Source organism: Haliotis asinina, chromosome 1, assembly GCF_037392515.1.
Source record: "Haliotis asinina isolate JCU_RB_2024 chromosome 1, JCU_Hal_asi_v2, whole genome shotgun sequence".
Lineage (NCBI taxonomy): Eukaryota > Metazoa > Mollusca > Gastropoda > Lepetellida > Haliotidae > Haliotis > Haliotis asinina.
In genome coordinates, this window is record NC_090280.1 from 52,044,863 (window position 1) to 52,071,719 (window position 26,857).

The 26,857-nt window shown below is 40.4% G+C and overlaps 1 protein-coding gene across 1 annotated transcript; it reads right to left on the reverse strand.

Moving 5' to 3' along the window:
• Positions 1 to 815: 815 nt before the first annotated feature.
• Positions 816 to 26,857, reverse strand: LOC137280367 (pre-piRNA 3'-exonuclease trimmer-like). Its single transcript, XM_067811879.1, has 22 exons — positions 26,613 to 26,857; positions 24,028 to 24,079; positions 22,518 to 22,591; positions 21,154 to 21,190; positions 20,184 to 20,259; positions 19,717 to 19,764; positions 18,171 to 18,265; positions 16,441 to 16,541; positions 14,046 to 14,134; positions 11,472 to 11,548; positions 10,669 to 10,729; positions 10,236 to 10,305; positions 9,638 to 9,723; positions 8,720 to 8,784; positions 7,867 to 7,934; positions 7,252 to 7,305; positions 5,342 to 5,384; positions 4,132 to 4,231; positions 3,635 to 3,724; positions 3,278 to 3,366; positions 2,545 to 2,643; positions 816 to 1,629 (listed from the first exon to the last, which is right to left on the reverse strand). Exons 1-22 carry the CDS (start codon positions 26,689 to 26,691, stop codon positions 1,563 to 1,565), a joined length of 1,620 nt encoding a protein of 539 aa, XP_067667980.1. The 5' UTR covers positions 26,692 to 26,857; the 3' UTR covers positions 816 to 1,562.

Sequence of the window (26,857 nt, forward strand, 5' to 3'; positions counted from 1 at the left end):
TACAGTCCGGCACTTCAATGGCAAATATCAAACATAATGTTTTCTTAGAATGCGTAACTACTACTTCTTGTATACGCATCGTATAGATTAAGTTGTTCACTTTATATATTTGCGTTGCTTTAGTTTTTATTTACAACTCTCTTTAACGACATTACGTGAATGCCGGTTGTCGGATCATTTCCTGTCCTTTCTCCTTGTCTGTCTCTCTCTCTCTGAGCACACGTACACATGTTCTCTGCATACACCCACCTAATCCACAAAGCATGCATCTCCTTCTTAAACTGATTGTTGAAATGCCATGTTCAGCTGTAATGACGATGGTTTTAAACTGAGACATGCATTCATTGACTGTCTTAAGGCGGCAAAACGAACGCGTCGGTGACCATTAGTTTTCAATCCGAATAGCGTCATGGCGGCTCCACAACCAGGTTGCTTATGGCATCACACGTGATGATTAAAGGCGAATGTGAGGGGAGGCATGCACCATCGTGCAAGTCATGACCCATGAATTATCTCTTAGTCTGATGTGATTCCGCCAAAAAATATTTACTGAGAAAAGGTGAAAAGCGTTGTCAGCGAATTTGTCAATTTGACCGCATGGCAATTTTTGCTACCACCGGATCACTAGTTTGCATTCTTCGTAGATTATGTTGGCTTTTCGTATCGTCTGTTGTGGATATTCGTTTCTCTGTACACGTAAATACTGCAGTAATGTGCATATAGAAAGATAAACACGCACACTCCATCACCCTTCACTGTAAAACAGTCAGCCTCGCGTCAGTTTGTTGACTAATATATGTAGGAAGGAAATTCTGTTTTGTATCCTATATTATTTATTGCTGATCCACCTTTGCACATACGGGCATCTCATGCCAGCGAAATTATTTCAAGACTATTCCTATTGGGGAATTCGATCAATCTACAACAATTAATCAAATGCCTACAGCTTTGCTATTTTCCAAGCTGATTTCCAGAAAATCTAATAATGTACTGTGTTCCAAGTTATACCCTCAATTTATGTCACCAGTCATCTTAATTTTACAAATGCAATGCATAATTTAAACTTGCTCACAGTTGCCAACATTTCCTTTACACCTGGCAGACAGATGTAACAGCCTCTTGTGTCAGTAACTTTAATACTAATTTTGATAATTCGATATTTATATAACATTTGAATCTGGGCTGCACACAAGTCTTTCATTGTCTTTGATCCTTTGGGTTAAGGTTGTTAGCTGACTAGCCTCTCAAGGCATAAACTTTGTTGTATTTTCTTCTACTGTTGCTCTGCTCCATACCAATACATGTAAATAGGTTCCACAAATAATGTGTCAAATCATTACTTTTCATATTTTGAGAGAAAATCTTTACATACATATAATGACCTGTTACTTCCAAAAACTTCACTTTAATATTGCATCAACCCAGGGTTTTGAGATGAAGTATTAGGCAGTCCTGCAATGAAACAACTATTGAATCATTCAACAGGCAATCCATTCAGGGCAGGGGTGCTCAGCCTCATCCGTGTCAGCAATACTATCATCCTTGTGATTGATGTTCCTTCATCATGTCTTCCTGCTGCTGGAGTACAGCACCCACAAGCAGATGCCCCCTGACACCACAACACTAGTCCTGCAACAAAATTACTGTTCATTATATACTAAGAGTAACAAAGGAAAATTCAAGAATTACTATAACATAATACAGTTTCGTTACCAGCTTTCAATAGCACTGAGGGAAGAAATCCAAGAATGAAGAAAGGAACTATGCCATTGTTGTGGTGTTCCCTTAATTGTTTCCCTCAGTATATTTCTTGTTCGCATGATGTTTAGTGTGTATGAGATAGGCCCACTTTTGGGTTCCAACACAACACAGCCTCTGACCACATACTCTGGGTGAGAGAGTGAGTTTAGTTTGATGTACTTTTCAGCAATATCATGGCAGGGTATATCGGAAATGGGTGTCTTGCACTGCACCCTTGTGGGGCGGTGTTAGGCATGATGAGTTGACACTTTAACCACCTGGCTGCCCCGTCACCACTCACACTGTTGACAGGGCCTTGCCAATACAGGTACTGACTTTGCTATGTTGAAGCTGCATCAGTGCAAGTAATGTGACTCTGTTCCCAATAGTAAACATATACACAAGTCAACATGTTTGTAGAGTCTTGTAGACCAAACACTGTGATGCTTAAAGGTCAGAGGCTGCTGTTTATTAAGTCACTTATTATGGAGTGCAACTTAAGTTTGCCACAACCTATAAGGCCAGACCAATTTTATTTCTTGTTTTACAGATCAATCTGTCATATACCCGGGGTGTATGGTGACGAGTGAATGCTTTAATTACATGTGAACCAGCCCACTACCCCTCTAGAACAGAGCTGATTGCCAAATTACTTAACACAGAAACAAATATAACAACTTATGATTGATTACATTACAAATCAAGCTGGAATATTCTTGAAGAAGCTTAGAACCTCCCTAGCTCTCTAGTATACTGCTTCACCACCTGTGACTAAGTTTCATTGACGTCTCAGCAGGAACTCACCACAATGCTCTTCTGACTACTGGAGAATGTCTCCACACACTGTAGTAACAAACTCTGATCTTGTCATGCTTTTTGAAATTCTCCAGGATATCCTTAGCACTGAAACATATATGGTTGTGTTTGTTGTCCTTAAAGCAGCAAAAGAGAAACATGGACATATGTAAGCCGGAGTATAAAAATCAGCAGAGTAGTGAAAGGAGGATAGTGGCAACTAGTCCACAGTAAATACTCTTCTGGCAACCACCCATACAATGTGACCTTTTCTCACCAATTGCATCTGTAGTTTCCTGTGGTAACCACCCATGCAGAGAGATCTTTGGTCACCATCCTGCAACCACTCATTCTGTGATCTTTACTCCCATCTGTTGTTTCCCGTGGTAACCACCCATGCAGTGTGATCTTTACTCACCATCTGCAATATTCCGTGGCAACCACCCATGCTGTGTGATCTTTACTCACCATCCTGCAACCACCCATGCTGTGACTTTTACTCACCATCCCGCAACCACCCATGCTGTGTGATCTTTACTCACCATCTGTAGTTTCCCATGGCAACCACCCATGCTGTATGATCTCTACTCACCATGTGTAGTTTCTCATGGCAACCACCCATGCTGTGTGATCTTTCCTCACCATCTGTAGTTTCCCGTGGCAAAAACCCAGGCTGTGTAATCTTTACTCACCATCTGTAGTGTCCTGTGGCAATCACCCATGGTGTGTAATCTATACTCACCATCTGTAGTTTCCCGCAGCAACAAGCCCACGCTGTGCACTCATCAACCTCACGTCCACAGACCCATAGGGTGAAAACCACTGTGCCAGCTGAAATAGAGGAAGGACAATAATTGTTAAAGTAACTCACTCCTAAAAGTACAGATGTGCAAAGATTGATGGTGTATACAGAACAGAATCAACCACTTTAATATTATTCAGAGAAATGTAGCAAAACCATGAATGTGTTTGATCTTCTGAAATTTCCTTCAAAATTTGTTAAACTTTAATGGATTAAAGAAATAATTATTTGACTGAAAAATACAAAATGCTTCAACACATAGAACATCTACAACAGATCTATTCCTTGAATTATCACCTGCTCTGCACTAAGGCTGTGACCAATCTTTCGTGATTTGACATACAGCAAGTCTGGGTTCCTAGACGGAGGATCAGCTGCGTCCAGCCTCTATAACATAAACCCAAGTGTTGTACTATAAACAGTACTGGAATCATCATACCACACTCAAACAAGACATGATACATAATTTGCTTCTGTAAAGGAAATAACGTTATATAGTAGAGGTAATGTACTGGGGGGAGCTATTAAGCATTGTGTCATGTCACTTACTAATTTAGTGCTAAAGATTTCTAGATTACCAGGGGTGGTGACATAGCGTAATGGCTGCCTCAAGCAATTGCAAATCTGTGTGTGTTCATCAATATCACCAGGGCGATGGGGCAGCCTAATGGTTAAAGCGGTCGCTCGTCACACTGAAGACCTGGGTTTGATTCTCTGCCGTGGCTGCTGGAATATTGCTAAAAGCAGCGTAAAATTAAGCTCACTCTTTCTACATTACCAAGTTATAAACTAACAATGTGTGGCTGAGCAGCTCGGATCAGGTTGACATTGTTGAGGTTACCCTTCAAGGCCAGGATGTACTGCATGAACGAACATGGCTCTGCCTCAGTAGATCTGCGTACAGAAAGAAACAAATACAATGATTAAGTACAAGTATTTCATGCATATCTCATTCAGATTGGTGGTGGGACAGCCTGGTGGTTAAAACATCTCCTCATCTCATTGAAGACCCAGGTTCAATTCTGCACATGGGTACTATGAAGTGATATTGCTGGAATATTGCTAAAAGTGGCATAAAACTGAACTGCATCTACACTCCGACACCAATTTTAAAGAATGAATGTAGGTCAAATTGTGATTAATACATACACTCAAGCTTCTTATAATAGTCAGTAACAGAAAACAAACAAGACTTTTAAAACTTACAGCAGTCAAAGATAATTTAGATGTCTCATTCAGGCACAAGTTTTTTGACGCTTATGACAGATGTGCCATTCTTCCCAACACTGATCTTTGTTGTTTAACACTATATTCAGTCCAGGGTATTCCATCTATATGACCTGTTAGTTGTCTGGATCATACAAACCAGTGATTGATAATATGAGTCTCTTAAACCAGTCCCTGCTCAGTAGTTAAAAGGCGATATACTGGATGAGTAGCTTGGCTTCTTGTGAATTACCACACTCAGCAATATTCCAGCAGTGTCTCATGTGACCTGTACATACAGTGGACATTCTGCACAATCAAAGTTCAATAGACTGCAATAAGCCATGTCACCTGACATGTATGAGTTACTGGGAACCTTATCTATCCCAGACGTCCATAGGATGCTGAGTGTGTCAGTTACGGTAAGTAATAAGTGAGCAAGCGAGTGAGTTAGGCTTCACACTGCTTTTCGCAATATTCCAGCAATATCATGGCCAACTGTACTAATGTGGGGAATGGAACCAAGACCTTCGGCATGATGAGCAAATGCTTTAACCACTAGGCTACCCCACTGCTCCAATAAGAGTAATGAAGGTACTTGATCGATTAGTTGGCTACTCATGATCTGATCTTGATGATCCTCCTGCCATTCTCTGCAATCTTAACAAGGTCAACTGAATGTATACATAACAGAACATATACATACACTTTACAAAAGAAACCTTTAAATAATGCCTATATTCATCAAGGTATGGATTTACAAGTAGATATCCATTTCAAACTAGCTTGCCATCTCACCTGACATCTTTCAGAGTTATAATGTGTGCCAATCTCAGAAACACTGAAACAACAACAAAACATAGAGACACTATCAGCCAACATTTGCACTTTCAGTCGGCTTTGAGCGTAAGCATCAACGTTAATTTTGAGCACTCATATCAGCACACACCTTTGGTAACAGTTCACTGTGGAGTAGTGCATGACAGGGGTTAAAAAATCCCATCACCCGACGCCCAGGACAAGTCAGTTTTCATTTCGGGCAATCAAATAATGGAATCTTACTTGTCCATGGACTACTAGATAATTTCCACTTATGGTTTGAAATTGCAAATAATCTTGGAATTAATTTAATATCTGCTCATAATGAAGCTATTAAAGTTTACAATAATTATAATGAGTGAGTGAGTGAGTGAGTGAGTTTAGTTTTACGCCGCACTCAGCAATATTACAGCTATATGGCGGCGGTCTGTAAATAATCGAGTCTGGACCAGACAATCCAGTGATCAACAACATGAGCATCAATCTGCACAATTGGGAACCGATGACACGCGTCAACCAAGTCAGCGAGCCTGACCACCCGATCCCGTTAGTCGCCTCTTACGACAAGCTGAGTCGCCTTTTATGGCAAGCATGACAATAATTATAAAGTAGAGGTAGTAGAGAGTGAAATTATCACTCTTCGATAAATAGTCCACTAAACATTAACATCACGCATTGTGTCATAAAATCAGGGCAAGTGGGAAATTAGTCAGGACAAGTTACTTTCTTGAAGTCACTTGCCCTGTGCCAAGTGGCTCTTCAACATATTTTTGAACCCCTGCATGAGCATAGTTTTGTGTCATATTCCAACAACAACAAGCCAGGGACATTTGAATGTGCTTCACAGATTTAACCCATATGGACAATCGAACCCAGGTCTTCAGTGTGACAAGCAAACACTTAAATCACTAAGCTATCACACCTTTATTTCAAATTAATGAATGATGTGCATAAAGTAATCAAGTCTTGGTTAGGCAAACCATCTAACACTCTTCTCTTTACAATTTTCCACATAGGTCAAGGTGAGCTAAGAAATGCAGTAATGCTCAACTCACCATGATCTTATCTATGTCCAACTCACCATATCCATATTTCACAAGGTGAGCTTACACTGATCCATGACCAACTCACCATATTCACATTGGACAAGGTGAGCTAATACTAATGAATGTCAAACTCACCATATCCACACTGGGCAAAGTGAAGTAACACTGATCTATTGATCTATGTCCAACTCACCATATTCACATTGGACAAGGTGAGCTAATACAGATCCATGACCAGCTCACCATATTCACATTGGACAAGGTGAGCTAATACTAATCTATGTCCAACTCACCATATCCGCACTGGACAAAGTGCCCTAATACTAATCTATTTCCAACTCACCATATTCATATTGTACAAGGTGAGCTAATACCGATCTATGTCCAACTCACCATATCCACATTGGACAAGGTGAACTAATACCGATCCATGACCAGCTCACCATATTCACACTGGACAAGGTGAGCTAATACTAATCTATGTCAAACTCACCATATCCGCACTGGGCAAAGTGAACTGATACCGATCTATGTCCAACTCACCATATCCACACTGGACAAGGTGAGCTAATACCGATCCATGACCAACTCACCATATTCACATTGGACAAGGTGAGCTAATACTAATCTATGTCCAACTCACCATATCCACACTGGGCAAAGTGAACTGATACTGATCTATGTCCAACTCACCATATTCACATTGGACAAGGTGAGCTAATACCGATCTTTGTCCAACTCACCATATCCGCACTGGACAAAGTACCCTAATACTAATCTATTTCCAACTCACCATATTCACATTGGACAAGGTGAGTTAATACCGATCTATGTCCAACTCACCATATCCACACTGGTATGCATCAAACCCTGCTTCGTGGGGTACAAACTGTCCTCCTGCAAATAGAACATCACACATCAGTTGACAGAAACAGAATGCATTCTATTGTCTGTACTTCTGGAACAATTTCCATTGTGGCAATATCCCATTCCCTGTCAGTCTACCTCAAACAAAGAGCATGCAATGTAAGCACTGTACATGTCTGACCTCAGACAGTGATATGGGGTGTAAGCACTGCAGGTGTTTGACCTCAAACAGTGGTATGGAGCATAAGCACTGCAGGTGTCTGACCTCAGACAGTAGTATGGAGCGTAAGCACTGCAGGTGTCTGAACTCAGACAGTGGTATGAAGGATAAGAACTGCAGGTGTCTGACCTCAGACAGTGGTATGGAGCATAAGCACTGCAGGTGTCTGAACTCAGTAGTATGGAGCGTAAGCACTGCAGGTGTCTGACCTCAGAGTGGTATGGAGTGTAAGCAGAGCAGGTGTCTGACCTCAGACAGTAGTATGGAGCGTAAGCACTGCAGGTGTCTGACCTCAGACAGTAGTATGGAGTGTGTTTGGCACAGTTAACGTAGTATGGATGTTGCCTCAGCTAAACAGCAAGTCCACTTACGATATCGATCATATCCAGCACCATGTTGTATCTCAGGAGAGAAGAGAACCTTTTGCTTGCCCTGGGTGCTTTTGGAAACAAACACATACATTACAGAGAAACAAGTTCAGACACTGTCCATTGTCTGTAATCCATTAACTGATCAAGAGTGTCATCTCAATCAACATAGAACATATAATGGACAAGTGGAAGTTGCAGTGGCTGATCAGGTTAAGAGGCTCACTTTGTGGGCTGGCAACTAAGTGCCTGCCTCTGAGGGTGTGGGTTCGAATCCTGGATGGTAGGAGAATCTGTACTTTACTAAGAAAGTGTAATCCCAAATATAACATAAGTTACATCTGTCCACTTTCTAAATGACAGTGTGCAATCATTATAAGACATGTTACAAAGCAGTAAGCTGCTACTCAGCTACTACATCAGGAACATATTACACCACCAAGACACAAAACTGATCACATAAGTCATTAAATCAATTCCACTGGTCACCAAATCAGTCATGTTGATCACCAAATGAATCATAATGATCACCAAATAGGTCACATCAATTATCAAATTAATCACACTGGTATTCACTCAATCAGATCGGTAACATATTACTACACATTCCACACCATACTAACTACATATATATAGCATGTTTTACCTGTCTAATGATGAGTAGAGTATGTTTTACCTGTCTAATGATGAGTAGAGTATGTTTTACCTGTCTAATGATGAGTAGAGTATGTTTTACCTGTCTAATGATGAGTAGAGTATGTTTTACCTGTCTAATGATGAGTAGAGTATGTTTTACCTGTCTAATGATGAGTAGAGTATGTTTTACCTGTCTAATGATGAGTAGAGTATGTTTTACCTGTCTAATGATGAGTACAGGCGTTGGAGGGATGTTGACTCCACTAATGTTTTGTCTTCCAATTCCTGAAACAAACAGAAGTTCAATAATGCTAACCGCTTCCCTGTAACCTGCAGTCTGTGAAGATTGCGGCCAGTATTGATCTTCAGCAGCCCATGCTTGTTGTAAGAGGCAACTGACAGCATTGGGTGGTCGGACTCAGTTGACACATATCATCATATCTCAGTTGCATAAATCGATGCTCATGTTGTTGATCACTGGACTGTCTGGCCCAGACTTGCTCATTTACACAGCACCATCTTATAGTTGGAATACTGCAGAGCGCAGTGTTAAACAACAAACAATACAAACGTCCTCGAAAGCTTACAAGAGGTCACAACTGTATCAGTGTTGTCACATGGAACTAGTAAGCATAGTCCCCTGGATAGTGCAGTGGTTATAGTGTTGAATCATTGCACTGAAGATACTGGGTTCTACTCTTAAGATCAGTACAATGTGTTAGGCACCGTTCTGATCTGACCACACAGTGTGTTGTATCTCACCAGGGAGCCAAACAATACTCAACCTCTCACTCAGTACAGCCAAACACTGCTCACATCATACTGGCAGTGACAAGTTAATATACAGAATGAGTGGGTTGGTGTGGTTTTATGCCATGTTTAGCAATATTCTGTTAATGCAAACAAAAAAGGCTCCATGTAGCTGGAGTTTTGCTGAGTGGAGCGTAAACCAAACGCCCATGCAAAAAGAACCGTCACACACTCTTCAGTCTTATGGATGGACCAATATCCAGGTGTTCAGCAACCCATTCTAATAGCAACAGCTGGTTACCTAACAGGTTGATGAGGTTGGTTAACTTGTTCGATGCATGTTGGAGAGCTGTGAAAACACACAAAAACAGAGGATGACCTCTCTTACCTTTCTCAAAGAGAAGGCCATATGTTTAGTGTCATAGATGATAGGAAACAGCTGATGTAAGCTGTTCTTGAAATCTTGATATTTGCCTGAAATGTACAATGTTTCACTGAATGTTTCTGCTGATGCATTGAAATATCCAACATCTTTCCCACAACCTAAGAGGCAAATACTCAGAGCCTGCAGCAGATGTCAGTAAGATGTGCAGGTGGCAATAAGCATCTCCATTCATGCTGCTATACTAACAGTGAGTGAGCAAGTAAGTGATTGAGTCAGTCAGTCAGTCAGTCAGTCAGTGAGCAAGCGAGTGATAACACAGCAGGGGACACCATAAAGGTGCTTCACACACTGTACATGCAGGTGACATGTAGTACTCTGATTACAGGGGCCAAAACAGGAGAAGAGGCTTTAATGCTCTATTTCAGAATATTGCAATCGAACATTACATTGATTTGAATGTCAAATTACCTCTGAATTTAGGAAAATATGAACCATAAAAAAATCCCAATTATGAACAAAGAAAATTTCTTTCCTAATTTGTCTGAGAAGTGTTCTTGGTTTTGACAATCTCTGCATTGTTACATTGCAGTTACACACTCACATGGTAAGGGCTGGAAGAACTTGTCATACATGAACATCAGGTCCATCAACATGTTGTGTCCTATCAGAGGCTGCAAATAGAAGGTCAGACTGAGTGAGGGAGGACAACACTACTTTCAACAAAAGTTCACTCATGGCCTGCTATGACAATTTGAATGGATGGAAGGTGACACTATTGTTATTGATCTACAAGAATGATACCCGAATGTGCTGACATGCAACTAAACTTACTCACAAAAAGGGCTAGGATACAAACCAATGACCAAGACATCCTGGGACATCTAAGGGAGATAACTCTGCCCAATCATTTGTTACTGTACACAGGTAGTTAAGGGGCAATATAAGGCACAGAAAGTACAATATTCTCGGTCAAAATTATACTTTTCTAGTATTTTTAATCTGCATTAACCAATTCCATGTTTTTCATGATTTACCTTTTTGCATTCAGTCAAGATCCTGAAGACTCTGGTAAATCCAAGAAGGGAGTTTAACAATCTGAAACAAAGGTTTCATTTAACCACAATACATGAAAATGAACAAAATTAATCTCCAGAAAAATGACATGACGGGTGAATGGTTAGTTGTTGAAGCATTCCCGTGCAATGCTGATGACCTTGTTTTGATTCCCCACATGGGTTCAGTCTGTGAATCCCAATTCTGGTAACACAAGATTACTACACTTGTGTTATGTCATACCAAAAATAGCATAAAAATGCATTAATCACACAAAAGACATCTTAAACACAATTTTTATGCCTAATATATCATACTACAAAGACAAATCTTGTGTGCTGTCTACCATTGTTCAAGCCAGCTCGGCAGTGACATGCATAAGTGAGTGAGCAAATGAGCCATACTCATGTCAAACTGCAAAATCAAACACTAAGTCTTTGATTGCAGAGATCACTTTGGGCAGCAATTGGGAATTTTTACCCGTTGAAATACAAAATATCCCATCCAAATTTTAATATGGGGAGAAATTCCAGATACTTACACTATGTAATAATATGGAAATATCCAACAATTACTTGTGGTGTGTGGGTGCGTGTGTGTGTTTTAGTGAGTTTTTAAGCCGCTTTTAGCAACATCCCAGCAACATCCCAGCAATGTCAGAGGGATACACCAGAAATGTGGGGAATCAAACCTGGGTCTTTGATGAACAAACATTAGAACTGCTCGACCACCCCACTGCCCCAACATGTACATGAACATCAGGGAGTGTGACCACACCACCTACTGCTGCTGGTCTTGACTCTCCTGACGGTCCTCTTCCAGTTGGCGTCGCCTCTCTGACGTCACCACCTCCACCACAAACTGTAACATCAACATCACCACTGTCTTCAAGTACTGGACACTTACAAATGACCAGTTGACCTGCATGCCAGTTCTCATACATCTACACCTCCACCACAAACTGCTACATCAACATCACCACTGTCTTCAAGTACTGGACACTTACAAATGACCAGTTGACCTGCATGCCAGTTCTCATACATCTACACCTCCACCACAAACTGCTACATCAACATCACCACTGTCTTCAAGTACTGGACACTTACAAATGACCAGTTGACCTGCATGCCAGTTCTCATACATCTACACCTCCACTACAAACTGCTACATCAACAACTGTACAGTCTTCGAACACTTGACACAGGAATAAGACCATGTGACATTAGACAACTTCTCCATCAACACCCCCACCACCAGTTACAACATCACCTACATTACTATACTCACATGCAAAAGAAACGCAAGTTTCTATCTGAACTGAAGAACCAAATTTGGACCCCTAATTTCATAATACCTTCGGTACATAGTGATGCTTGGCGATGCTTGGAACATTTTCTGTATCATTTTATAAGATCAATGTGATCACAACAAGACGAAAACGAATCGCCAAAATGCACCACTCAAATGAAGATGTGGACATGATGCAAACTTCCCACGTGGAATTGAATATGCACGATTTTTCACTACCCGTAGTGGGTATAAAAACCGCCAAGAACTTTGGCATATCCTTCATTGTTCAACAATGCCGCGACTAAACCAACATGAGAGGAATCAGGCTATCGGACATTTACACGCTGGAGAGTCTGTCCAACACATTGCTCGGCACTTTAACGTCAACATAACGACAATCTACCGTCTCCAGCATCGCTATAACACAACACAGTCAACCAATGACCGTCAACGAAGCGGCCGACCAAGGGTCACGACCCCTAGGCAAGATCGTCTCATGACACGGCAACACCAGCGTGATCTTTTCTTAACAGCAAGCCAAACTGCTCGGGATACTGTCGGGACACATAACCGACGTATCAGCCGTGACACCGTTATCCGACGGCTGCGCGCCACCAACCTACGATGTCGCCGACCAGCATGTCGTCCAATACTCCGACCACACCATAGACAAGCACGACTTCAATGGGCACAGGGTCATCAAAATTGGCGTCAGCGTGAGTGGAGACGTGTCATCTTCTCTGATGAGAGTCGCTTTTGTGTGTCACATGCAGATGGACGGGTCAGGGTTTGGAGACATCAATGAGAGCGTTTTGCTGACCGAAACGTGTTGGAAAGGGATGCATGGGGTGGTCCTAGTGTCATGATTTGGGCCGGAATTGGACTTAATGCTAGGCTTGGACCAATGTGCTTCCAGAATGTGGGTCAAGGTCGAGGACGCAGCATCACAGCACAGCGTTACATTGACCAAGTCATCAGACCTCATGTTGCTCCATTTTTTGCCCGACATCGGAATCACATTTTCCAGCAAGATAATGCTCGTCCGCATGTTGCAAGACTTACCATGGCCTTTCTTCAACAGCACAACATAAACGTCATGCAATGGCCGGCCCTTAGCCCTGACCTTAACCCCATCGAGCACTTGTGGGATGAGATTCAGAGGCGTCTCCACCAAGTGCAACCAGCGCCTGCAACTGCTGATGACCTGCATACAGCTGTACTGGAAGTGTGCTGAATGATCCCAAGGGCCTTCACAAATCGTCTGATCAACTCTATGTACAGGAGATGTGTGGCAGTGATCAATGCTAATGGTGGGCACAATGATCGAAATCGGAAAATGCAATTGCTGACATAAATTGTAAAGACCTTATTGAGTATGGATACCAATGAACTGTGTTTGCTCAAATTTCTGTACATCTGACTCCACTCGTATTTGTATACTTAACTGTTGAAAAAGAAATACAGTGATGCTACATGTCAAACTTGCGTTTCTTTTGCGTGTGAGTTTATCTCCTCATAACATTTAGAGGCACAAGCCCAATTTATCCACCACTACACTTCAGTCTTCATACACTGGAAAAGCTTTTGCTGCTATAGAAACTGCAAATAATATATTTGTAGTAACTGTCAGTAGCTGCAGATGATTGAACTACAGATAAAACATTATCACATAACAGCATGGCTGTAGCTGGACAACAGTCACCAAAGAGGACAACTTCTAAGAATGGTTTTCGCAGGAAGGAGAGTTATCTGCCCTTGTAAACAAGTTGGCTACCTCAGATGAAAAGAGTAACAACAGTGCATATTTTAGGAGGCTGGCTGACATGTAAAACTTACAAGAGGCATTTCAAGGTCTTTTTTTCCTTGTTTCCTATCTAGTGTGGTTTGGTATAGCTGCCAGAAAAAACATTCCTGTCAGCCAAAAAGACTAACCCAGATTTAAAGAAAGAGTGCTAGAGTTTTCAGATATGAATCATTGTTTACTGATTACAGACTTTACTTCAGTGCATACCAATTTCATGGTTTTCCTCTGTGTTTCAATATGGACAAGTCATAACATGGTACATACATTACCAAGGTGGTCGGTGGACGTCCACACTGATGGGAAGCGGTTTCGGATCTCGTTGTGTAGAACATAATCACTGATTGTCTGGATCTCTGTAAAAAAAAACACAGTGGGCCTGTCTTGTTCAGCTTAAGTGACAAAACATGGTTCAAACATAAGTTTATGGCTGGTTTCAGTATGAACAGTATGTCTAGTACTTGCTCGCAACTCCAAAAATGCTTCTCAAAACAAACGAGTCTTAAGATCCTGGTATTGCAGGTTTACGGAGGATACATTTTACAACATGAACTATTGCTTTACCTATGTTAAAACAAATACAAGTTATATTCAACAAATTATGAAAATGTCATGCCATGTATGGAAAATGCCCACATTTTCATGCTGCATTGGGAAAGTCACTCCCATCAATTCGCTCGTGGCAAAGGACTGCACTTCCTGTTATTCTGAACTCATATATGTTCAATGAGATTGGTGATATTTGCACATTCTAAACTCAAAAGAGTCAGCTTAGTTTTAAGTAAATCTCAGCATTTCAGTTATATGGCGGCAGTCTGTAAAATAATTATAATATCGAGAAGAACACAGAGTCCCTCTGTTTTTTAAACAATAACATCTCCCTTCTCAGGCTGATTAAGAAACAATGATCCCTCATCGAGAAGAACACAGAGTCCCTCTTTTTCTAAACAATTAGATCTCCCTTCTCAGGCTGATTAAGAAACAATGACCCCTCATCTCTCATCTCTCATCCACTTCAGTTTCTAAACAATGATCCCTCATCCCAAATTACATCAGTTTCTAAACAATTAGATCTCCCTTCTCAGGCTGATTAAGAAACAATGACCCCTCATCTCTCATCTCTCATCCACTTCAGTTTCTCTAAACAATGATCCCTCATCCCAAATTACATCAGTTTCTAAACAATTAGATCTCCCTTCTCAGGCTGATTAAGAAACAATGACCCCTCATCTCTCATCCACTTCAGTTTCTAAACAATGATCCCTCATCCCAAATTACATCAGTTTCTAAACAACTAGATCTCCCTTCTCAGGCTGATTAAGAAACAATGACCCCTCATCTCTCATCCACTTCAGTTTCTAAACAATGATCCCTCATCCCAAATTACATCAGTTTCTAAACAATTAGATCTCCCTTCTCAGGCTGATTAAGAAACAATGACCCCTCATCTCTCATCCACTTCAGTTTCTAAACAATGATCCCTCATCCCAAATTACATCAGTTTCTAAACAACTAGATCTCCCTTCTCAGGCTGATTAAGAAACAATGACCCCTCATCTCTCATCCACTTCAGTTTCTAAACAATGACCCAAATTACATCAGTTTCTAAACAATTAGATCTCCCTTCTCAGGCTGATTAAGAAACAATGACCCCTCATCTCTCATCTCTCATCCACTTCAGTTTCTAAACAATGATCCCTCATCCCAAATTACATCAGTTTCTAAACAACTAGATCTCCCTTCTCAGGCTGATTAAGAAACAATGACCCCTCATCTCTCATCTCTCATCCACTTCAGTTTCTAAACAATGATCCCTCATCCCAAATTACATCAGTTTCTAAACAATTAGATCTCCCTTCTCAGGCTGATTAAGAAACAATGACCCCTCATCTCTCATCCACTTCAGTTTCCAAACAATGATCCCTCATCCCAAATTACATCAGTTTCTAAACAATTAGATCTCCCTTCTCAGGCTGATTAAGAAACAATGACCCCTCATCTCTCATCCACTTCAGTTTCTAAACAATGATCCCTCATCCCAAATTACATCAGTTTCTAAACAATTAGATCTCCCTTCTCAGGCTGATTAAGAAACAATGACCCCTCATCTCTCATCCACTTCAGTTTCTAAACAATGATCCCTCATCCCAAATTACATCAGTTTCTAAACAATTAGATCTCCCTTCTCAGGCTGATTAAGAAACAATGACCCCTCATCTCTCATCTCTCATCCACTTCAGTTTCTAAACAATGACCCAAATTACATCAGTTTCTAAACAATTAGATCTCCCTTCTCAGGCTGATTAAGAAACAATGACCCTTCATCTCTCATCCACTTCAGTTTCTAAACAATGACCCTAATTACATCAGTTTCTAAACAATTAGATCTCCCTTCTCAGGCTGATTAAGAAACAATGACCCCTCATCTCTCATCCACTTCAGTTTCTAAACAATGACCCTAATTACATCAGTTTCTAAACAATTAGATCTCCCTTCTCAGGCTGATTAAGAAACAATGACCCCTCATCTCTCATCTCTCATCCACTTCAGTTTCTAAACAATTATGTCTTACTCCCTCCTTACATAACAGTACATATCAATTTCTAATGAATAATCATCCAAACGTTTGTCAATTTCTAAACAATAAGTCCTCCCTGCTCACCTTCAGTTCTGTTGACCATAAATGTGTCTCCCTCCTTTGCTGTGACAAACTTCTCTGCCACGTGTGAACACAGTTGTTGTATAACTTTTTCATCCACTTCCCTGGATAAGCAAAGTCACATGAGGTTATTGTTACGGGAAGGTATATTAGTAAAAATAAGAACAAATTACAGATATGTACCACTGCTCACTTTACAAGATTACAGACTGGAGCTGATTGTAGTCTTGGGTTTGTCAGAGTCCTTCACCTTTCTTGAGAGTTCATTTTAGCAAATGTGGACACTGACACAGGTGGCTTTGCTGTCTAACGTGCCACATTGTGCTGTGTGCCTCACCAATATCCCAAATGTCAGTTTTATTTTGCCCTGACTATATTCTATTTTTTTTCAGCACCAAAGTGGTTAACCTATAGCATGAGTATAGCCAATGTAGCAGTCATAAGATACTCTAGTCCCATGCTGGGATTTGAACCACCGACCTTCCTGTCGAAAGTTGCCTTGTTCACATTACTAAGAGTTAAACCTCGTGAGCAAGCTGACAAAGTAAGGATGTTATCTGTGGGATGAATCCACACCCTGGGGGCGGGATGGGAGAAGCAAGGTGGGTGACCTGTCTAAGGCACCCGCCATAGTAAGTGAAAGGTGCCGAGATCAATCCCCACCTGTGACAAAAAACATTGGAGCTAACATTACTTGCAGGTACTTTCAGTGTTATCGCAATTCCTAGAGTACAGTACACAACACTGTGCACTTATCCGATGGTGGACACACAAACACATGCAGACACTTAGTTATGGGTATGGTAACGTGCAGTATCACTGGACAAAATACTGTGGCTATGTGTCTTAGTTCACCACACTGCAAATTAGTACCTTGTGAGGACAAGGCTGTGAGATAACTTGTTGCACCTACCAGACTGCAAGAGCTGAATACTCCCTCAGGAGTTGAGTTGGTTAAAGAGACTGCCAGAAAAAAAAGACATCAAGGGCATACTTAAGTGCCTTGATCATGTGCTAGTTGTGTGGATATGTGCTTTATATAAATAACACATCATCATAAAATCACCCTGCTCATCAAGCAAAGGTAACTAAGAGATTACTGAATTACTGTTCAGTGAAACACATAAAATTGCAACAGGCATGTCTTCTTTTCCCAGAATAACCACATTTGAGGCTTTTGTTTGCTCCCTGGTTATATTTTTTGTCAGTAAGACCTGTTTCCTAGTTTTACTTTTTGAAGGTAGAACCTCTTACCTGGTTTTAATTTTTTCCTAATTCCACATTAACTTCAACATTCAAATGTTATGGGAGTGTTTGAAATCAATGAAAATTATCGCCAAAGATCAATTCTAAAGTACAAATGTTTACTAGGGCAGAATGGAACTGCACCTATCTGTTTTCAAGTCGGATGCTCTACCTCACAGCCCCCAAGCCAACAAAGATGTCAGGGTTATTTATAGTAATTATCAATAAATCTATTTTACTAGCACTTCAGTTACCGGGTTTTGTTATGCTCATCACGTGATCATCTACTTATCCATATTTGATGGTTTACATTATAAATAAAGCATACCTCCTCTGTTATGGTTGGGAAAGTAAGCTACGCCCTTTCTCTCCAGCCTCCAGTCTCAGGTTTACTTTCCCAACTATAACCTTGGAGTCGTGTTTTATCCTAAGCATAACTCGTAAGTTATGACTCCCCGAGTCCAGCGGAGTATGATGACGATACATACCTATTGAGCCCCTGGAACAGCAACTTTGTGTTGAGATGTTCTCTGATCATGTCCTCCTGGGGGCCATTCAGGAATGATATACCCTTGTACATCAGCTGAGGGAAACAAACAACACGATACAACCACTTACATCAGCTGGAGGAAATATACAACATTATACAACCTTGAACAACAGCTGGGAAAACACACATCGATATACAACTCTGTACATGAGCTGGGGGAAATACACAACACAATAAAACCACTTACATGAGCTGGGGGAAACATACAACATTATACAACCTTGAACAACAGCTGGGAAAACACACAACACTATAAAACTTTGTACATGAGCCAGGGGAAATACACAACACAATGGTGGTGGTGGTGGTGGTGGCGGTGGTGGCGGACAAAATACTACAGAACCTTGAATATGACCAGTGTGACATTACAAATACACCCTCTCTGTGTATGACTAGTGTGATATGACACATAAACCATCTTTAAGTATGACTAGTGTGATATGACATATACACCATCTCTATGAATCACCACTGTGATGACAGATACACCATCTCTACGTATGACTAGTGTGATATGATATCTCTATACATGACCACTATGATATGACATATACACCATCTCTATGAATCACCACTGTGATATGACATATACACCATCTCTATGAATTACCACTGTGATATGACAGATACACAATCTCTATGTATGACCAATGTGATATGACACAGGCACCATCTCTATGTATGACCAGTGTGATATGACATATACACCATCTCTATGTATGACTAGTGTGATATGATATCTCTATGTATGACCAGTGTGATATGACATATACGCCATCTCTATGTATGACCACTGTGATATGACATATATACCATCTCTATCTATGACCAATGTGATATGACAGATACACCATCTCTATGTATGACCAATGTGATATGACAGATACACCATCTCTATGTATGACCAATGTGACATGACAGATACACCATCTCTATATATGTCCAATGTGATATGACAGATACACCATCTCTATGTATGACCAATGTGATATGACAGATACACCATCTCTATATATGACCAATGTGATATGACAGATACACCATCTCTATGTATGACCAATGTGATATGACAGATACACCATCTCTATGTATGACCAATGTGACATGACAGATACACCATCTCTATATATGACCAATGTGACATGACACAGGCACCATCTCTATGTATGACCAATGTGACATGACAGATACACCATCTCTATGTATGACCAATGTGATATGACAGATACACCATCTCTATGTATGACCAATGTGATATGACAGATACACCATCTCTATGTATGACCAATGTGACATGACAGATACACCATCTCTATATATGACCAATGTGACATGACACAGGCACCATCTCTATGTATGACCAATGTGACATGACAGATACACCATCTCTATGTATGACCAATGTGATATGACAGATACACCATCTCTATGTATGACCAATGTGACATGACACACATGTACACATGGAAAGCAGTAACACTCACCTCTTGAAAGTCAAAGTTGTAACGGCATAAAAATTCAACAGATGATGTCTGAAAACAGAAAGCATGACTTAGCAATGGTAGCTAAGATGTATAGAATGACATGTGTCAACCAAGTCAGCGGCCCGAACTCCTGATCCCGTTAGTCACCTCTTACGACAAGCATGGGCTGCTGAAGACCAATTCTATCTCTGATGTTCAAGAGCCACAAGGATTGGTTGCGTGAAGACTAATTCTGACCCACACCTTCGCAAGTGATTCATATTAAGGATTTTACAATAGTTTAAATACATTTAAAGCACAGATAATATTGATAGAATCATGCCCAAAAGGCAGATGCTGGCAATATCATGTCAGCATCACAGATGTGGTTGCAGAGATATAGAATGTGTATAGGTTCTGCACCATGAACAGAATGGAAAGCACCATGAAGGTGCAGCTACTCTGTGCACACTGGTAAATGGTCTTACTTGGATCAGGATGCGAGGGTCATGAGGCCCAAAGGAGCGAGGAAACAGGTGGAAGTTAAAAGTGCGAACAGAGTACCTAGCAGGAACAAAACATGACACATTAATTTCAGTGTAATCAGTGTCACATTATTGGGCTATCTATCTAGCAACATGGAGACAACTCGTCCACAGATGATTGCATCAGGTCCCAACGAATGCAGCTACTGGCCATGTGAGCCATTCACATCTCAACATTATAAAACAGTTTAGCAAAATAGCAACAGTTCTTAAGAAACTTTAGAAATTTAGTATTTACCAACACACAACACAAATTTTTTACTACCTTTTAAGTACAAATTAAAAATGCGTGGTATATGAAATATCTTCAACAACTCAATGGCATTTCCCATAAATACTTACATGCAGAGAGTGATCATATTCAAGTTCGAAAGATTAGATGCCAGGTGATATTCCCAGGTACTCTGTGTACCCTGTGTTCCAAGTACCACAGTGTCCCCTGGTAACTTGTGTATGCTGATACCCTGTGTCCAACAATACCATGCATTACCCAATATACCCTGTGTCCACTGATACCCTGTGTTCCTTGGTACCCTTTGCCCCCTGGTACCCTGTGCCCCTGATACAATTTTACCTGATACCCTGTGAAACCTGGTACCCTGTGTTCCCTGATACCTCCTGTCCCCTGATACCATGTGTCCATGGTACCTTGTGCCCCCTTATACCCTGTATCCCCTGATATCCTGTGCCCCTTACACCATGTGCCCCCTGATACCCTGTGTCCCATGATATCCTGTGTCCCCTTATACCCTGTACACCCTGATACCTTGTGCCCCTGATACCATGTGTCCCCTGATACCATGTATACCCTGGTACCATGTGCGCCCTGTGACCACTTGTACCCTGTGTTCCCCTGCTACCTCATGTGCCCCTGTAACAACTTACATGAACTATCACTGCCTGACATTCTCACCTATTCTCTGTGTCCTGCTTCACAAAGGCTGACACACCTGCAACATGAAAACAGATGCATACAACATGATACAAACATGTTACAACTAGATCACACAACATTACATATCATGATACGCCCACCTTGTGCACTGATAAATATCACGATCATCGAGTCATGCTATGTCACGTGTTGCAATACTTAATTGTTTTCTATGTTTTAGCTGTCAACTGGTTTCTGTTTGAAAATCAATTACTTTTTGACAATCAATTCTGCCTTTTCTATGAATCAGTACATGGGCAGGAGTGTTGTTTTGACATCATCATCATCATCATTAATTCAGTTCCAGATGCATCACTACAGTGATGAATCTAGTTGCACTTGTACCTAGGACATCACTACAGTGATGAATCTAGTTGCACTTGTACCTAGGACATCACTACAGTGATGAATCTAGTTGCACTTGTACCTAGGACATCACTACAGTGATGAATCTAGTTGCACTTGTACCTAGGACATCACTACAGTGATGAATCTAGTTGCACTTGTACCTAGGACATCACTACAGTGATGAATCTAGTTGCACTTGTACCTAGGACTGTGCAAATATATGTTAACAAATTTTGAATCAATCAGATGCCAGTTTGCACATGTAGATGTGGTGGAATAAAATTGCCAAGTCCCACTGGCATTCTAATCTAAGGTCAGATGCCCTGTCCTCATGACAAGAGGTTAACCCCTTCAGCAAGCTGACAATGTAAGGATGTCATCTATTCATGATAGATTCCACACCCTGCTGTAGAGGCACACCAGAAACAAACTTTCTTGTGTATTCCACTGTAGTGCACTTATTCAAGCTTTGGTTTATTGGTCCAGTTACCAGTGAAAGTACGGGATTCGGGGACGAGGGGTGTAAAAGTATTTCCTTGAGTTTTCATAACATACAATGTGCTGTAGCATGTGGCGAGGCTGGTGCCAAATGAGCATCAGACTTTTGCAGAATATTATGGAGGCGTGAGTTGTACCTACAATTTACCCACAAGTAGATCCATAGCCTGTCTCACAGTCCCTTAACCATTTTGTTTTCCATGAAGCCAGCCCTCAGTGCAATGCTTAAGCCATATATGAAGCGAGTCTAGATTTCCCCAGGTTCTGAATCTCTGGTTTCCTCTGGACTCCTTTTAAATCTAACTGGGTGTATTTGTTACAATCAAAAATATATATTAAAAAAATAAGTGTTATTCTAGTAGATTCACGCTGTAATGATAAGAGCAAGCAATAACTATGACAATGAAGGGGGCGCTTTTTAAGAGACAGGTGTGTAAAATCAGAAGGTATATAAGGCACCATGTCTATCCTTGTCTCTATAGGTATTGTGTACTTACCTATCTGACACACACTGAACTGGGAGATGCTACATCTTAATTTCTTGTATCTGTCTTCACCACTGTCAAACAAGCTGAAACATTCAAACAAGCTGAAACATTCAAACAAGCTGAAACAGCCATGCACTAAGATCATCCAGAAATGAAATTCAACTACTGAATTATTCATAAGAATTATAACTTTGCACTACAAAAAAGCTTGTCTGTGGCCCTGTGCAGCAAGCTCAAGTCACTATCAGGTGACGTTAAGCAACTTTGGACACGGACAGTCCTTGGATGGGTGACTGTGTTTGGCAGCTTGACTCCTGAGAGGATTTCAGCTCTGCCCCATAATGAAGCACATGAGACATGTGGTATCACCTTAGGCAAGTGATTTTTTTCAAAATGGCCACTGTTCACCGAACAGAAAATGGGTACCCAGAGGCATAAGTCAAGTGACTATTAATCTTTCTAGCCTCTGACAGTTATCTTGGGTTATCCTGGGTAATAATAATAAGATTGCAGCACTTTGAGCATGCCCCTTCTTGATGTAGAATTCAGCACATTACAAATGCCCTTATTATTATCATTACAAGTAATTCCAAAATTGTTGCCAAAAGGGAGAGCTTATTAGAGCCATTAAAAACACTTAATAAACTGTAAGGAATCAAGCAACAGTGAAACGATATACATTGTTCACCCTTCACTGAAACTTATCTGTTAACAGTTATTGGAAAGTTATGTATTTAGGTTATGGCTACATGTATATTCAACACATCAAAACACAAACAAAAACTAGTGTTTGTAAGGCACACTCATAAGGATTACTTACAAACTAATCCAGAACTTGGTCATGCAAGCAGGGTTGATAAGCAGTCAAAGGTGTAATGCACATGAGGCATGTAATTGCATGGCAACAAATGGTTAATGTAAGATTTATTTTAAATTAAAAATTATATCAGCAATTTTTCAGCAAAAGGGAATGTAAACACACTGAATGTCAACTTCTTTATTTTGAGGGAAATGAAGCCTTTGGTATACCTTCCTACTCCTTCATAAGGTGCATGAAAGACTAAAAAGCAGATAGCTATACTCCTTTTATGATTTAATCTTACCTTTTACATATTTTATTCCAATATTACCTAGTGTGTCTCACTGTCCATCTGGCCAGGTGTTTGTATTTTTCTATGTTGTTTCATCACTGCCACTTTTTACATGTACATTCACATGACACATAAATATACTATATGGTCTGTCTGTCTAGATAAGTGAATCAGCATCAGTGGTAACCTAACAATGGTGGGCTCCAAACAAGGGAAACCATTGACAATGAACAAACAGAAGCTAGGAATTCATCCAAGGGTAAACTGTCCACTAAAGATCATAGACAAAGGAGACTTGTACAGATTCAGTGATGGAAGATGAGGGAAAAACAGAAAGAGACATCTGAAACATTTTTTATCATCAGTTTGCTTGTCCTGATCATTCCTGTCACTTGTGTTCAAGTTCTGATCATGAAATGTTTACATACCTGTATTTCAGGCTGTCATTCACTGTCAAGCCTGTGAATTCTGTGTCTATAGCTGAAGAAGAAGACATAAATGATCACATACTAATACTAGCAAGTGCATGTCACAGCTGTCATTTCTTACAAGCCTTTAAGTTTCATATATTGACATGGTAAGATATTTTCTTAAGTATAGTGTGTTATATCTTAATAATTATAATCCCTTGTATTTTAACCATGAGTATTATGCCTTTTATTTTAACCAAGATTATAGTGTCTTATGAGTAAAATGCCTTATACACTGAACCACCAAAAAAAAGTCACTCCCTTTTTAAAATTGGTAATCAGTTTAATTCAAACACATGTAAAGAACATAATAATTGTCGGAAAGATTTAAGAATCAATGTGTCTGATCATCAATACTTCAAGACAAATTTCAGACAATTTTTTTATTGCAAGTCAAAATGATGACAGGTGGCATGAAAGTGTGATTGGAAAGTCAACAACATGCATGGCCTCTTGACAACAGCGTTGCATCGTCTGTACATAGAGTGGATGAGATGGTTGATGAAGGTCACAGGAACTTGTGCCTAGACTTGGTGATACACCTGAGAGAGTTCACCTTCAGTTGTCAGCCTTGGTCGCACATCATTGAGCTTCATATGAATCTTGTCCCACAAGTGTTCTATCAGGTTTAAGTGTGGAGGCCATTGAAGAGTTTGTATCCCGTGTTGATCAATGTAGCAGGCAGATATTCTGGAACACAATAGGGCCTAGTTTGTGACTGAGAGCAATAGCACCCCACACCATCATGCTCAGACCTCCCCACGTCTCTTTCCAAGACAGAATCATATGCACAATGCTCCCCGCGTCTTCGCCATGCTCTCACTCTGCCATCAGCCGTCAAGATGCAATGCTGGCTTTTGTCGGAGAAGACTGCAGTCCGCCACTCTCAGTGACACCAATTCTGATGATGTGTGACCCAATGGAGATGAGCACATCGATGTTGAAGAGTGAGGATCGGACCCCGGTAAGGCCTGTGACATCTGACGCTTCTCTGCCTCAGATGCCTCTGCACTGTGTCTGCACTGATTGGTCTCTGCCAGTGGTTGTCCATGCACTTTCTGTTGAGCTAGCTAAACGATTTTGCACGTGTTGATGGACCATCTGCCGATTTTGCCTCAACAATACCACAATGCTTCCAGTAGCTTGGACTGGTTGCAGCAGGTGGAATATTGTTTGAACATTAACAGAAAATTGATTTGTAACATGTCTTGCAGTCTGGCCAGCATTCAGTCTTCCTAAAGCTTGGTCTCTGTTCCACTGATAATCATGACATGTCGCTACTGTCAAATGGTGAATGATTCGTTGCATGGTCAGTTGCTCTTCTTATAAGGAATGATACCTTGGGATGCTCGTGCATTGTCATTTTCATGAAACACATACAAAAACCTCTTCCCATCATTACTTCAGTAACTGCGTTTTGACGAGATGTTTTTGTATCAAATACAAAATCTGAAACCAAATTTTCTTGAACACTGGCTACGAACCAGGTTTTGCTGCACACATATAGTGACAAAATAATTAAAATTAACATGAAACCTATCTGGCAAAATTATATGTAGGGTGATGTTTCTTTTGTGGTTCAGTATATTTAATCATGATACAGTTTTGCCTTATATTTTTTAACCATGAGTATAGTGCCATATATTCTAACCATAAGCCTTGTACCTTCCATCTTAATCATAAGTATAAGGCCATGTATATGTTTTCGCCATGAGTATAGTGTCTTATATTTTAAGCATGATTTTAAGTACCTTCTATTTTATATGACCATGAGTACAGAGTACTTTTTATTTCATCCAGCAGGTGGCGGATGTAAGTGAGTTTAGTTAGATATCACCTTAACTATTGCAGAATCATAAAATCATTGCAATGACCAATGATTTTGTAATAATGAACCTGTCTAATATATTGCCATTGCCTAAGTCATAACGGTTCCTGGCAAGGACATTTACATATAAAAAATGTCTTTTACACATACACATGCACATTGCACAGATCTCTCCTTCAATGGAAATGTATGGGAATGGTTTGAAAATTCGTCGTCCGGGTCCGGAAGCGCGGGGTCCGGTTAAGCAAGTACAATTAATGAACATCAGTTTCGCTTCACATAAAAATCGTCCGGAAGGCAGGGTTTCCGGATATGTGGGGTCCGGGTAAACGGGGTTCGACTGTAATTCCTTATTGCTTGAGTAACCGTGTAAACATAAGTTTATTCCCATTTGGTTAATAGTTCCGCCCGTACACCCCACCCCAATCAAAAGCCAAAATTACAAACTGACATGCATGCTTAAACTTAAATATACATTCAATAAACTAGAACAGGTATATAAAAAAAAACAAAAAACAATCAATGAACTTATTTCAGTGTTGGAATATTACATAGGGGAAGGTGGAAATATTCTATGTAAAATGAGAGGGGTACAGGCGGAACTCTTTCCCAGATTTATTGCTTTGATTTATATTTTCTGTTTGTGTAACAGGGACTGTATATTTCATGTGCTGTTTTGTCAGGAAAACACCTACATAGTGCAGGAATCACATACCAATGAAATCTGCTTGCTTTGCAGATTTTTCTATAAGAGGTAGATAATTTTCTAAGTTGCTTTTCGTCACTTCACACATTTTGTATATAAATCTGACTGATTTCTCACAGAGATCTGAACTGGTCTGAGTAACTAGCACATGTTTACAGTTTACAGAGTACAGCGACCAGAGTACAGAGGGCGTAAGTGCTGTTTTGTAACAATGCTTTTGATTGGACAAATGCACAAATTTAAAATCCGGACTA